This window comes from Aptenodytes patagonicus, chromosome 6, assembly GCF_965638725.1.
Source record: "Aptenodytes patagonicus chromosome 6, bAptPat1.pri.cur, whole genome shotgun sequence".
Taxonomy (NCBI): Eukaryota; Metazoa; Chordata; class Aves; order Sphenisciformes; family Spheniscidae; genus Aptenodytes; species Aptenodytes patagonicus.
The window spans coordinates 6,526,474-6,542,290 of NC_134954.1; the positions used below are offsets into that span (position 1 = coordinate 6,526,474).

Here is a 15,817-nt window from a genome sequence, read left to right on the forward strand (position 1 = left end):
TTGAAAATTAAGCTTGTGCTCCAGGTGACTTCTCTGTGTATTTAACTGATCTGATTTACTTTTGGGAATATCCCTTACTTGCAGGTCATGTACGTCAAGTGCTTTTAAAATAAGCTAAAAGCATGCCAAAACAAGACCTTGGAAACAGCATAATTAAAAATGCAACCTATCAAATACAAGTTAATCCTTACTAGACTTTTTTCCATTTATATCAGATGTATTACCTCTTCGTTCCTACCAGCAGCTATGAGTTTTGAATGAAAAACCTTGTTACAGGAGACATCTTGGTTTTTTCGGAAATAAATTCTCATTGGGAGATTTCCGGCTGAAAGTCCGGTACGAATTTTTTTCCCCCAAACCAAGCCTTCCTGATCATTTCTACTGATTTTGCTTTTGTTTTTGCTGTAACTGTAATAATTCTGATCAAACCCCAACTTCTCAAGTTTATGAAAAACAGTAACTCATACCTAACCCCCCCAACCCGAAACTAACTATTCTTGGTAAAATATGTACTTAACAAGCAAAGTTGCAAGAATCTGCAGACAGAATCACAGAACAGTTGGGAGGGACCTCTGAAGGTAATCTCATCTGGCCCCCCTGCTCAAGCAGGGTCAGCCAGAGCAGGCTGCTCAGGACCACGTCCAGATGGCTTCCGAGTATCTCCAAGGATGGAGACTCCACAACATCCCTGGGCAACCTGTGCCAGTGGTCAGTCACCCTCACAGTAAAAAAAGTGCTTCCTGATGTCCAGAGAAAACCTCCCGTGTTTCAGTCTGTGCCCATGCCTCTGGTCCTCAAACAGGGGACCACTGAAAAGACCCTGGCTCCATCCTCTACGCACCCTCCCTTCAGGTATTTATATACACTGATAACTTCCCCCCTGAGCCTTCTCTTCTCCAGACTACAGCCCCAGCTCTCTCAGCCTTTCCTCCTATGAGAGATGTTCCAGTCCCTTCATGATCTTAATGGCCCTTGGCTGGACTCTCTCCACTGTCTCTCTCTCTCTCTCACCGGGGAGCCCCACAACTGGACCCAGTACTCCAGGAGCGGCCTCACCAGGGCCGAGCGGAGGGGAAGGGTCACCTCCCTCGACCTGCTGTCAACACTCCGCCCCACGCAGCCCAGGATACCGCTAGCCTTCCTCGTGGCAAGGGCCCATGGCTCACGGCCAGCCCGCTCCCCACCAGCACCCCCAGGTCCCTTTCTGCAGAGCTGCCGTCCAGCCTGTACCGGTGCAGGGGCCGTCCCCCGCCTCCCCCCCCGCGATGACTTTCTCCAGCCTGTCGAGGTCCCCCTGGACGGCAGCACACCCCTCGGCCGCACCACACGCCGCCCGGCCATTTCAAAGGGCACGTTCCCTGTAATACTGCAAAACCCCTCTGCTCCTGCTACCCGGGTTCAGTCAGGGGCTCCTCTTCTGCGCTTCCCTCCCCCCGCCCCAGGCGGCGGCGCGGGGCGGTCCCCCGCACTGCCGCGCCCTCTTCAAAGCACAAACACCGCCGCCCGCCCCCCCGCGAAGCGCCACCGTGTTAAGTTTAAACTAGGCAAGCCAGGGAGCGGGGGGTCCTCGGCAGCGCGGGGGGCCCTCGGCAGCGCGGGGGACCCGGCCGGGCCCGCTCCGCCGGGCTGCAGGCGATGGCGGCCCCCGCCCGCGCGCGCGCGCCTTTGTTACCCGGGGGCGCCGTGCGGCGTGGCCAGGCGGGAGCAATCGCGCGCCGAGCGAGCCCACGCGAAGCAGGTGGCGGGGGCCCCGCTGCTGCGGGGGGGGGGGGGAGGGGAGGGGGGGGCCGGCAGGGCCCGGGGCAGCCCCAGGGGAGCCTGCGCAGGAGCCGCGTCAGCACAGCGCGCGGCAGGGCCTCGAGGCCGCCTTAGCGAAGGCTCTCCTTTCCCACGTGCGCAGCCGTAAGCGTGGTCGCTCACGCCGATGCTCCCAAACCCGGACAGACGGTTTTAATTCAGCCGGCCCCGCGCCGCCGTGCGGCCAAGGCAGCAGCGCCTGGAAACCCGAGGGGCTGAAAAAGATTCTGCTCGGGCTACGGCGCCTGAGGGCGAGAAACGTCAGCCCCTCCCGGGAGGAAAGGAAGGACACAGAACCCCACAGCGGCCAACGCCGGTCTGCGTTAAGGACGGGGTGCTTCGCCAGAGCAGGAGCTGTAGCCACCGGCAGCTGGACGGTCCGGTCCGTTCTGCCTCCCCCCCCGCTCGGTGGGCGGCCAGGCAAGGTGGGCAGCAACGGCCCCTCTGCCCCAGCCCACCACACGGCAGCTTGTTCTGCAGAACCGCACAGGCCAGGCAGAAATCTTTTAAATCTGCAGCCCCTTTCAAATTTGGAGCGCTCTCTGCGTATCTCGTTTCGTTCAAAGGAATCTTCAGGACACGCTGTCCCCTTACTGTCACTGCAGGAGGTAACAACTCTTTTCAGGTGTGTTGCATTGGAGCGCTCACCTGATGGCACCGCATCTCACTGAATCATACTAAAATGATTTTGCAAGTGATGTCTGATTTGCAAACCTTGATTTTATTGCAGGGCTTCATGCCTAAGCAACTCCAGTGCTCAGCAGATCAGGAAGCCTTGGGACTACTCCTTAAACTAGAATGGAGCCCTCAAAGCTGCCGACATCCATGTGGATGCACAGAGGGCAGGCGAGGTGGCTTTAGGGGACAAGCGACCAAGCAGTAATACAGATATGCCCTCTGCTTGGAATCAGTGGGAAAAGGTTTGATTTGCCATTTTTATAATATATATGAAGAGGATTACAAAAGTGGAAGTGTTTAACTTATTGACTGGGAACGTCTCCCAAACAGATTAAATTTTAAATTCTCTTGGTTACACATGCAACTTTTCAACGTGAACTCTACAGTACGTCTGACTTAATTCCTTCACAGCGTGAAACAATCACCCCAAAACCACAACTGAACTGTCACTATCCAACTCATTCATAAACCTAATTATACCTGTTTAAGACCTAACTTGAACTATAATACTTAACAATTTTAACAGAATGAGGTAACTCCACAAAGACATCTTGCCACTTAAACCAGGATTTTGCCTAAAGAAGGGAGTAGCTTGGTTGTTGTCAATTAACTTTATTAGGCACCAAAGTTCTGCCTACACCCAGGAGTGTGTCAGTTTTGTTAGCATGGAGCATACCAGGAGTTTCTCCCAACAGGCACAACCCATGATAAAACACTAGCAGAATACCTAAGACATACGTACAGATCTATTCCCGAGGCTAAGAACAGCAACAACCACCTCTGCTCTCCAGCACGTGAGGGGAAGCATCCCTTTTGCATTCGGTAACCCAAGAGTACTCATTCACTGAAGAATGAGAACCAGGGACAATCTCTTCTGTCTGGGACAATTAAAAGACAGGTCTCCTACAGGAATAATTTTAATCGCTAGTCTGGCAGGTACTTTCAGATAAGGAAATGAAGCAGTCAGCCCAGCTTGCCATAGCTGAACAATTTTGACCGTAACAATAAGAATCTACTACGTCAAAGACTGAGTGAAAACGTGAGTGAAAACGACTTTCAGAAAGGAGATATCCAGACTGTGCTGTGTGGACTACTTAAAATGTTTTACCCAATGACTGTCCTTGCAAGAAGTGGTCCCTGGCGTTAGGCGAGTACCCTGGCCCCCTGGCCGGTAGTCAAGAGCCATCCGCATGTGGCATTCCCTCTCAGATCCAATGAGTATTCATTTCAAGCAGAGGAAGCAAGCTCCAAATGGAGACCCTTTAGCCAAAAGAGCCTGTTGCCTATGAGTTAAAGGCAACAAATGTAGGAAAGTAAACTGTCTGTTGAATGGGAATTGTTCACGAAACAAAGTGAACAACATTCTGAGTTAATGCTCTGCTGAGCACTGTGGTATTTCTTCTAGGCACACCTAGAAAGAAAAATCTAGTTCCCTTCAGAATTAGGCAGTAAGTCTTTTCATGAGGATTACAAATTTGGATGTATGTGCTTTGATTCTGCAAACATCACATTTAAAACATCAAATTCCTTAGTAAATCTGTACTGCATTTAGATACAGCGGGTACTAGAAATGCTGCTTTTTCTCAGACATCATCTATACAAGGAATAAAAAAATACTTTAAGTATTCTGAAAGGCCTGAATCAAAAAAAGCTACAGCAAGAAGACCACAGTATTCACTAACAAGCACAGGAAACAAGCGAGTAATAAGAAAATTCAAACCCCAAATAAACCAAACAACCTGTCAACCTATTAGGAACAGTAATTCAGATTTAAAGATCAGCAGAAGTGACACAGCAGTACTTTAAGACTTACAGATTAGACTGCAATACCTAAGCAGTCTGTGAGCATTAACTTCTCCGGTAGCAAAATAAACCTGGAAAATATCCTGAGGTTGTGCATGGACACTACAGGTCATGGTGGGAAAGATAAATGAAGCCTGATCAAACACACACTGGAACAGCAGCAACAGAGTAACTGCTTCAGATGGCTCGGGAAAAACTCGGGGAGGAAAGAGATTTTGAAAGTTAAGCCTGCGAATGGAAGAAAAGCAGAGAAAGTAATTTTTTAGTGCAAGGGTCAAGTGATTAGCTATTTTGATTACATATTTTTAGTGTGAAAAAGCCAGACAATTTCCCCTACATAACTATATCTAGTGGTGCTAATGCTACAGAATGAGACTGCAGCTATGAGTAAAGAGCAACAGCTGATTTGGTAAGTGTTTCAAGACATTCTCCTGCAGTTTGAAACAGCATCCTCAAAGATCCAGGCTGCAGTCTACTCTTACTGGGCAAAGTGGCAGAGCAGTGGGTTTACCTAGAACAGTCCAGCTTTTTTCAAAATTAAACCCAGTAAAGCCAGGATTACACAACAGATTTCATAGTATAATAAAAGAGCAGGGTTCATTAAAAAAAAGGAAGACAAAATTTGCAAGGAATTTTCTATGTGCTCGTGGCTCAGCACTGGAATCTGAAGTGTTCCTTTAATGCAATATTGGTACTAAATTAGTATGTTTGTGCTAAAAGCAAATAACAAATAAACACACACCACAAATAATTATCTTTTTGGAAAGAAAAAAAATGAAATGCAACTTTTCTAAACAAAAGTTTCTAGCACTTGAAATCTGATGCTTTCAAGAAGATCCTTATTTGAGCAAATAGCCTCTCTTGCTCTTCAACGTATCATAAATCCATCATGCTTCAGTCTAAGAACACTGCGAAGGCACATTATGGACAGGCCCAGATATGTAGCAATAAATTGCCTTTATTTTTACTATAGCAAATGAGTTAACTTAAATAATGGATAAAACAATAAAAACTGTATTCATTAGGAAGTTCACAACGCCCTGTTAAGAGATAGTGGATCTGAATGCCTGTTTGGTTCCTTCCCCCCTCCCTAATTTCCAGAGTTCAACAGTGGACATGCCAGAAGAAGTAAAGGATACTTCAGATTGAAAGTAAGAGACAGCTTAGATACTGGCATGCAAGTTTTTCCAGCTTTTATTGAATATTTGATTCTCCAAGAAGAATAAGCCAGCGTGAACAAGATGTTATATCTCAATAGAGATGTCAGTGATTTTTTACCTCAAGGTTAAAAAAAAAAAAAAATCATTAGAGCATAACATTTTAGAAAATATAGAAGAATGGAGGTAAATAATACATCCATCATCCCAGAAGCAAAATCTAATAAAGACTGGGATAAGGATCACTGAGATATTACTACTAACAGTAACGTCCCATACTTTATAAAGTTATTCAATTCAGTTATTCTCTGAACAAATCAATTGCTTGTCTCACAGAAATTGTTTGAAAGTGTTGCACTTATTTTAGTCTTTTTCCCTAGTATCACGACACAATAATCACAAAATAATGAAACACAAAGGGCAATTATCTCACCAGTGTGCAATAATTCTCAAAGGCCTAGAGCCAGTCTGTGATGTTCTGTCATAGTTAGAAAACTCAGAAGATATTGTAGCTCTAGACATTTTCTGTTTAGACTCTTCCATTTTTTCAGACTCTGAAGTCTAATGCACCTAAACTGTTGTGATGAGCCAAAAATCATTCTTCCAGCTACTACATGCATTTGTTTATTGCAGTGAATAACAACAACTCAGTATTTACGTAGAAAGGTTGATGGAAGTGTTTCCTGAATTGTAAATCCTCAAGTTTTCTAACATTGATATGGGGTTGCAGTTTTATTTTACTGGAATCCTGTAGCTGTTCTGACAGCCAACACAATGTTTTAGAGTCAAAAGTGATTAATCTAGAAATGCTAAGATGATGTCCTGGTTTCGGCTGGGATAGAGTTAGTTTTCAAAATATAATTATTGTAAATTGTCCAGAATGCTTATAAAAGTATCACAAGATATCACCGACCGTGAAGTCATGCTTAACCTTCTTTCCCATTTGGACTACAACAGAGTCTGGGAACTTTAAGGGTGGGGTAGAAATCAGGAAATTCAGCACATTATTCACCATCAAGTAAAGAAAAAAAAGGGCTTATTTTATCCTCTAATTATTTTTACTACACTCTCTTTTCCCCTCTGAAAACCTGAAGATCTTCCAATCTTTGTTACTGACACTTGCATGTCAGTAGTAAAACCAGTGTGGATGTATGAAATACATTTTGAACATTTAAACTCCGAGTCTCCCAAAACTGAACCAACCATATGCACTGAAATCAGCAATAATACTAATTTAGTAAAAATAAGAGAGAAATAAGTCTTAATGTATGCTTCTTTTCTATGTATACAAATAGAATTCTCTTACCTTTTGTTGGACTCTGGTTCTGATCTATAAATCCTTTCAAGTCTCCATTTGTGGAAGTCACACCAACCTGAACAAAACATTTTTGAAGTCTTAAAATATGATAAACCTTTCTATGTTTTCTAGTATGCAACTAACAGTATTATGAAAGTAATCTGCTCTGCATTTCTGAAACATAATCCTATGGATAGTAGGGTCTAACAAGAGCATGAGATTCAAAGCAAAGGATCCAAGACATTTACTGTGTATATATGAAGATAAACTCTAATTTTAACTAAGTTCTTACCTAAAAAAAAAACCCTAAATATTCTGATACTGTACTATACATGACCCAGGCAGTACGTTCGGGCTATTATGGTGTAAGTCACTGTCCCCTCCAAGTCAAACAGAGCAGCTGCCACCAATAACACAGCAGAAATCTGCCCAATGTCCAGTATTCTCAGTACTAAGCTGCACGGTCTACAGGTCTGAGGAGATGTGACTATTGATGCATTTTAAATACATTCCCTAGTCTTCAGAGATAAATTGAGTTACCCTGAGGGTAAATTACCAGAGACATGGAGAACTTAAACCATATACAGAATGGTGCATCTCAGATTTTGGCACGTACACAAAGCATAGAAAGGTGGAGTTTGTATAGAAAAACGCAAGATCATTGTTCCTGGATGAGGGAGGGAAGAGATGGAAAGTCCCTCAGATCCCAGCTAACAATGGATGGGCCCAGCAACAAGCAAGTAATGGTAAGGCATTCTGCAGTTTCAGAGCCTTATGCTTGCACCACCTCAGTAACCTCTCTTCAACAAAGCATTTTGTTTTGTTTGCAAGACGGAAACAGTGATAAGCACTGAGGGATTGAGCTCTGTTGGAGCAGTAGGCAATTAAACTAAATACTACAAAATCTCTCTTTAAAATATTGTAAGATTTGAGTACTTCTGTAAATAATTGGGACAAAGGGTTCAGGTATCCAAGTTAAGAAAAACCAATCATACAATCAAGGATCGAATATTTGCTTTATTTTACAGCTGTATGTAGTAATAATGGAACATATACTAGGGCTGCTCTAGAATTTTCATCATATCAAATGAGAGAATCATTTAATTGCAGGCAAATTAAACAGTAGTAATGTGACACTAAAATAAACTACACAAGAACAAAAATTACCTACAACAAGCATTCAATCGCTCAGTTCCACTAGAGAACTTGTATTCGGCAAGTAATTTTTGAAGGGGAAAATCTGCACACAGCATTGTGACAGACTCTTTTGAAACTACTTCTATTAAGATTTTTTCAGCATCAGGAGCAACACACAAACATTAACTGTTGCTGCAACTACCCTGATGGTAAAATACTGCCTAAATGAGCTAAGTTACGTGCTTCTGCAAACAAGCCCTTAGAGATGCTCAATATAGTTCATCAATTTATCTCAAACGTTGTCTATACCAGACTTGCTCTTTCCTGTCACACCCAACTAGAGGGTGATATACTATTTCCAACGGGCAACCAAGTGCTTTGGCTGTTGCAGACTATGGTATCACCAGAAGTTGCTTTTGAAACAGAGCGAGTCTGTCTCATTTTTTCCTCTGCGTTTTCCCCTTTGTCTCCCACCAGGTGGCAGCGGTGCAGAGGCAATGCAGCAGGGCTGGGGAGGACGTGAACAGGAACGCCTGGATTTGAGCAGGGGAAAGAGGAGGAAGACATGAAAACAAACGCAAAACGTCTCCTATCACGTTTTGGTAGCAGGTCCATACGGAAAACGGCAGCGTTCTAGTATTTTTTCCCCCCGGGTGCTTGGGCGGCAAGGAATGCTCATGTGGTAAGAGGTCATTGTGATTCCTTACACTGAAAATGTATTCTTGAGGAGATCTTTAAAATAGAGGTTGGAAAGGTTAGTAAATTGCATAGCATATAGCACTGAGAGGGCATTACGACTGCAAAGCCAAGATGAAGAGCCAGCGCTCTTGGATCATACTACTGCTGCCTTTGCACAATAAACAACAGTATCAGCTTCTCCCTAGGACCCCTGCCTCTGCTGCAAGGAATAGAAGAACACAAATAGGAGAAAATTTTAATTCACAGAAGGAACAGGGGAGCCACAGGGATCAATACCAAGTGTTAGATATAAGGGCCTTAACTCGTTCCAAGAGAAAGGACAAGAATTACGATTCCCATGAACATCTTCAAAGACAGCACTGCAATTTGTTCACCATTGAACCTTCAGCTCTAGATTTACAGCTGTACATTTCCCTATTGATTCATATCGGTGCTTCAATTAAACACTGAAGATGATATACATATGCACTGTCAGCCCAAGATGGCTCTCCAGCTGTTATGAAAATTCAAACATTTACATTTAGTTCTCTGAAAGATTTAGATTATTTAACTGATTCAATATTTAAGGAAATGTAACAAAATACTTGAGTTCTTTTTTTTGTGTATCTTGTTCTTCAGTGATCCAAATATACAAATTACAGCAGAATTTTAGTTTGCATAGAAATACGTATTTTCATGATGATGGTCCTAGTAACACATTTATAAAGAGCATCCAATGAACAGGAGCACTTCTCTCAATTTTATAATCTTTGTATCTAAGTTTAGAAGAGCTTGAAAACAAACTTGAATTTCACAAGAACTTAAACGTGAAGTGTGGCAGACCTAAAGGAATTTGTTTCTCTTACACAAGAATTATCATAACTAAGCCCTCAGAAGAAGCGAAGTGTGATGCAATATTACAATACTGCAGCAGAACGAGAACCTTACAGTCTTCCATTTCGATGTCAGAAAGGTCCCAGGCCATGTTGTTATCTGGAGACTGTACCACCCACTGCTTTTGGGAATCTTGTCATTTAACCACCCCTAAGCTGAAACCAGCAAACAATCCAACGCTTACATAGGTATCATTTATTACTTTTTGTACCGCTCGCATGATAGTTCTGCTTTGTAACACTGCTCCAGAGTGTCTGGATTACTGGGTATGGCAGGAGCTGGATTCCTGCTTCTGTCCATCTGCAGCAAGATGAATCCAGCTATGAAGTAAGATGAAGCAAGCACTTGGCAGGCCTTTGCATCCTATTAAATATTTTCATCAAGTTTTTTTCTCCTTTCCTAGTAGGTGACTAAGATGTTTCCAAATGGGGCGAGGGGAAAGAAAAAAAGAATCACAACCACAGTCTTGGATGGGGCAAACTGTCACGAGCTGCTCTTGTAGCTTATCAACCTTCTCCGCTGCTTGACATACTGTTCAGGTAGCAAGTCTCCGCCTGCAATCCTTCCCTTTCCTTACAGAAATTAACTTTCCCATTAACCTGAAAAGTTTTTGTTCTCTCTGCCCTAGATTTAATCGAGATTATAGCATGTAGAAGCTGTAAATGGGTAGGGAATCCATTAACTGGCTGTTTTCTTATATCTGTAAGCCCCAACAGACTCATTTGTAGACATACTGTAGTAATATCACTTATAGAAACAGCTCAGGTAGGACCTAAAAAGTGCTCTCTCATCATAAACTAGAAGAAACCTGCATGGACTATCGGTGCAGAACAGCTAGTGTCCTTTACATTGCTTTTGAAGTGTTTCCTGTGTAAGACAGGTGTTAAGACTTGTTTAAGGCCCTCTCGACCAACTTCAGCAGTTCTTCCACATTGACGTGTGAAAGGAGAACTATTATAGCCATTTAACTGACCTCATCTATAACAAGACAACCACCTTCTGAGAAGCAGCGACAAATAACTTTACAAGCACATGTATATAAATTCAGATCAGACAATCAAAACTAATAGTCTTATTCAAATAATCTGCTTGATTCATATTATTTATTTGTCCTAAAAATAAGTTTACTGTATTTGCTCATTTTTTTCCCATTTGTCAATATTGTTTTGGTGCCTTCTTACCTGAAGGACAGATGGGAATGGAAGTACAAAACAGGCAAGAAAAATGCATTTTGTGATATAAGCAAAGACTCAAATAACCCATTATGACAGGGCGATTTAAATTACATCTGGGTACAATGTGTATGGTAAGCACGTAAACATCTCATCTCCAAGAGAATCCCTAACTTTTATTCAACATTTTATTATTCATAGCTGTTTTGGTTGCATTTGTTGTCTAAGGAAGGTCAAATTACCCATAAGCAATGTTCCACAAGCAGATACTAGAAAGTGTCCTGCGTTTAGGGAAAATGAGCAGTGAGCCCAGTCTTGATAATTCTCCCATCACGTACTCAAAAAGTTAGCAAGGAAAACAGTGATGGGGAACGTTATTCATCTTACATACACATTCAATCTATGGAAACATTTTGCCATGTGCTTGAAGCGCAAGCTTCCTTGGAGACCAGGTTGCTCAACACAGCCTATGCATGTGAGATGCAAAGACATTTTAGCCTAAGCTCACTGCACTTTGTTCTTCCAATGCATTAGGAGCACAAACATCCCTAGACTGCTGTGTCCCAGTTGAGGGGTAGTGATTTCAGAACATGGAGGTGACAGCTTCCTGATGTGTACATGTTTGATGGAAGATATGTGCCCTTTAAGAGTTTCCCAGAAGACATCAAAATTCCAGTACTTTAAAGTTCCCTTTCCTTGATGCTTCAACAGAAAGGAAAAAAAGATGGAAATACTTCTGCAGAGAAGCTCTCTCCCTCAACTCACTCTGCAGATCATTAAAGTACTTCAGACAGTATAACAGACAAACACTAACCTTACATTTGAAACAGGTTTCAGGCTGCAGAAACCCATCGACATATGCTAAACCCTGGAACTCTGCAAATTCAGAAGCATTCTTGGGCCTTCTAACAGCAATAGAAAACACTAGGGCTGACACTATTGGCCTGAGTGTGCAGTTCTGAGTAACTAAGGTTGGGAAATCCTGAAGAAGTGCTACAAATAAGGACAGAAAGCATATTGCCACCCTTGTTTTTACACTGTTATTTATTTTGCAAATCCTTTGAACAGGTATACTTAACAAACATGAAAACTGAGTTCCACTTTCATCTGCACCACAGTAACTGATTTTTTAAAAATAAACCCATAAACATTAGCTAAATAACTAGTTTAATACGCAAAATTTCAAAGTATACATACCAATATTTATTCTATAAAATAACTATAGCCTTGCGTTAAAGTAAACAACAACAAAAACATATTTCTGTATTCAGCACAAGAGTAGGTTGCCCAGACTGAGTGTCATATGTCCGTCCTCAGAGGTTTTCAAAACCCAAAGCCCTGAGCAGCCCTGAACAAAGCACCAAGCAACTGGGTTCTGAATTCAAGTGTCAGAGCTTTACGCAAAGCACCAGAGTAGATGGCCTCCTGAGATCCCTTCCAACCTATGTCACTCTATGACTCTGTCACACAACACTCCATGGATTTTATTGGCATTGGTATTTATCCTTTGACTGCATTGAACAAAAGGTCAAAACCACAAACGATTTGGATTTGTGCAGCTGTTCCACATACATCAGTAGAACTACCTATTTATACTACACTTGAATATGACCTATGAAATAAGTAAGTCAAAGGGTTTTACATATACACATCAATTTATTTTCTGGTTTGGTCAGCTTGAATCAAACAGTCAGACATAAGACATCTGAAAGCCTTACCTGGAACTACACACCAAATGAAATTACTAATAAAGCCAACAGAAAAGAAATTTCCGAGACTTGAGAATTAATTTAACCAAGCTATGCCCTTGGCATCAATCTAACCAAACATGCACAAAAGCTTTTGCAGTTACTGAACAGAGAGCCATCCTAGGGTTACCTGCACTGTTATTGTGGGGTACTTCTTTAGTCATGTTGGTTCCTAAACCTGTTCAGATGTCATTAGACTGCAGGATGCCCTATCAAAGGCAGCCAACAGGTAAAGTGCCCAGGGCCCAAAGTCATACTCAACTCACTGACCACCAAGCTTAATCAGAACTGTTCTCTATACGAATTGTGTACCTCAGGAAGCACAGCTGATTAGGCAGAAAATTAAGGTCAGGATGTTAGACATTTCATAAGCTTCCTCAGAACACGGGAGTCAAATATAGAGCCTCTAGACACCACACTACAGGCTTGTTAATGTGGCAGACGAAGAAAGAGGAAGGCCCCCTGTCTTCTAGAAACCAAGAGTGTACCGACATTAGTAAAGAAATATGCTGTCTTTCTGTTTTTTCTTGAGTTTTGAGATTCGGACTCAGTAGAAGGATTTTACTCTGGTGCAAAGGTGAGATGCTTCAACAAAATGAGAAGCTCTCTGGTAAGTTTGGAGCAATGTTAGAGGAAGCATAGAATATCTCAAGTTGGAAGGGACCTGTAAGGATCAATAAGGAAACAGCATAAAACATTGCCCCAGTTATCAACCTGACCTATAGCTGAGTAAACTCCACATCCTTAAAGAGCTTCTAACCAGTTTAAATTTATCAAAATACTGCAGAAGATGATGGGGTACACTTTTGTGGTATACAAAAATCGGACAAGATTTTTTAATTTGAAGGTCTTTGTGTTTGATTTCTTGTATGCACAAATACAAGAAATCAAACACAAAGACCTTCAAATTCTGAAAGCCAGAAGTGACTGGCAGCATGCCAATATAAAAAGTAATACATGTTGTAGAATTATACTTACATTTTTTGCCGTCATGACAGACAATATTGCTTTATATTCCGTAAAACCATAAGATATCCCTTTTCATCTTCACAGAATCTTTAAAATGAACATCCTGTAAGAAAATTAATAAAATATCTTAGTTAAAATATATTTTCAGTTACCTCTCTAGCTGAAACCCTGCACCTCCAGAGGATAGATTTTTTAATTTTTTTTTTTTTTTGATAAAATCAAATCACCACGATAGTCAGGTTCTGCATGAATACTAAAAATGTACATTGCTTGGAATAGGCAGAGATGGAATCTTGTCTATAAAGGACCAACTTACATAGAGGCCTAACTATATTAACATGCTAGCAAAGCATGTCATACCATTACTAAAGTCTTGTAATTAAAACTATGCAATCATTTGCATCTAATGCAGATTGACTCTAAAAACTGGAAGTGAATTAATTCTCTCCATCATGTCTTTAGCCTCCAACAACAGAGAAAGCTTCTCATTCCATCACTGCAGACATCCAAAGATCTTGATAAAAAGTAGGAAATACTATGAAATGTATATACGTAGCAAACATTAAGTATTTTATCAACATCCAAGAAAAAACATTCCAGTTCAAACTCATCTTTTTAATATTTTCAGGCTTTTTTATTAACCCTATGTAATTAGAATTATAGTATTAGAATTCCAGGAACAGACAAACATTTTGGTATACTGAAAAATACTTAAAGTGACTTCTTTTTTAAATCAAAGCTTCCAGAAGTCTTACAGAAAACAGAAGAAAACAAGTTACAAATCAATGCTGGCAGCACAAACCATTTTAAAGACAGAATTAACTTGACAAAGTGTTTAAGTACATCAAAATTACTTTATAAGTACTACTTGCTGTTAAAAAATGGACTACAAAAGACATCTGAATTGCACTTGGATGTGTAAGAGAGGGAGAACTGTTCACACTTTCAAAGTGTGGAATCAATTCAGCAAAATATTTTGGAAGATGCCTAAACTAGTTACCAAATATGAGTCATGACCATTTACAGTAGAACTCACCAGCTACAAAAGCAAGGTGCAATTCATGCTATTCCCTCTGTATTTTAACCTATGCAAAGTTTGAGAACAGCCAGTGTCTTCACCTCCCTTCTAGAAAAGTGCCAAAAATTGTTTCAGTAGTGTGCGTAGCTAATGGGGAACTCTACCATCACTGCATTAGTGGTTTTGGACAATCCAGAAGAATTTAAAATTCTAGGATGTTTCTATAGATTTCTTGGTTTTTTCAGACATCATACCGATTAAACTATTATTAGAGTTAGTGGAAAAACGTTTTATTCAACTCAGAGATGTTCTCCATTTCCTGTTGAATGAGTTGTATTTATCTTCCTTAGTGCCTCAATTTATTGCAGCCATAATTAAGCAGTTACTCCAGCATGTGAACACCACACAATTCTGTCTACTAAGACATTCTCCCATGAAAACTTGTAAGTTTTAGTTTCACAACAAAACATCCAAGAAAATAAGAAGCATTTTTCTCTGCCTTCAGAGAGGATGCTACAGAGAGGTATCTATTCACACCCTGGGGAAAGGGGCTACCAATCCCAAAACCTGAAGAAGAGCCACAGAAAAGCCATAAAGCTACAGTGGTCACGGCAAAGAGCAAACAGTGAATCCTTGCATTGCCTCTGAAAATTACGATCTATGTGCCTTTTCTTTTTCCACTTTCCTCCTCCTTCCACACAAACTCTCCAAATACATCATCTGGACCTCTGGCCAAAATTCATGATGCAGTTTGACCTCTCTTGCTTTAAGAGGCTTTACAAGTCATTTACTCAAATAAAACATAGTTAAGAACACATTTGCTAAGCAGTTTTAACCCGTTTATAGATAAGCAAACTAATTTCATCTTTGACAAACTATTTGCTGTCAAGCTTAGTGATCCAGAAGGTATTGTCCATAAACTATTACAGTCCTTTGCCACAATGCTCTTCAGCCAGTACGAACAGTTGGTATTCTTCCAGCTTTATGAACACATTTTGTCAAGCTCGAGAAGCCAGACTTTGTGACCCCACCATCTGCCATGACCTCTTGTCAGGTTCAGACAAAAGAACCTACACAGATGGCCTCAAAATGGAGATTCTCTTCATTCCCAATTGCTGTTTGACAGCTTGCACCACACAGATAGAGAAACATAAAACTCAACCTTTTTGTTCTTTAGCTGGTTTCTACTGAAACGAAGCTGCATAAAGACAGGTTTAGAGCCCAAAGCACATGAGACACAAAGATTGCTTTATTTGAATTAAGGTGGTCCCTTCATAAGCTAAGACTTGGTTTATAATCCACTCCCATAATTATGCCTTTTGGTCAGGTACTGTACAGTACAGTGAGCTAACCGAACTGTCTGACTTTCTAAACTTTGAGTTGTAATTTCTTCTAGAACATATGTTGCCTAATCACTTATGCCAATGACATTAAAAAGCCAGTTAGGGCATTAAATTTACAAAAGCCCA

General features: G+C 41.3%; 1 protein-coding gene across 6 annotated transcripts in view; it reads right to left on the reverse strand.

Annotated features, from left to right (window-relative positions):
• Nucleotides 1-15,817, reverse strand: part of TFDP2 (transcription factor Dp-2) — a 71,032-nt gene that overhangs the window by 39,939 nt on the left and 15,276 nt on the right. For all 6 annotated transcript variants that reach the window (XM_076340976.1, XM_076340975.1, XM_076340973.1 and 3 more), the window contains 2 exons: nucleotides 13,340-13,433; nucleotides 6,742-6,808 (listed from right to left, as the gene is read on the reverse strand). In XM_076340976.1, the coding sequence (XP_076197091.1) occupies nucleotides 6,742-6,808; nucleotides 13,340-13,354 (82 nt within the window). In that variant the 5' untranslated portion in view covers nucleotides 13,355-13,433. The remainder of the gene's footprint in view (nucleotides 1-6,741; nucleotides 6,809-13,339; nucleotides 13,434-15,817) is intronic.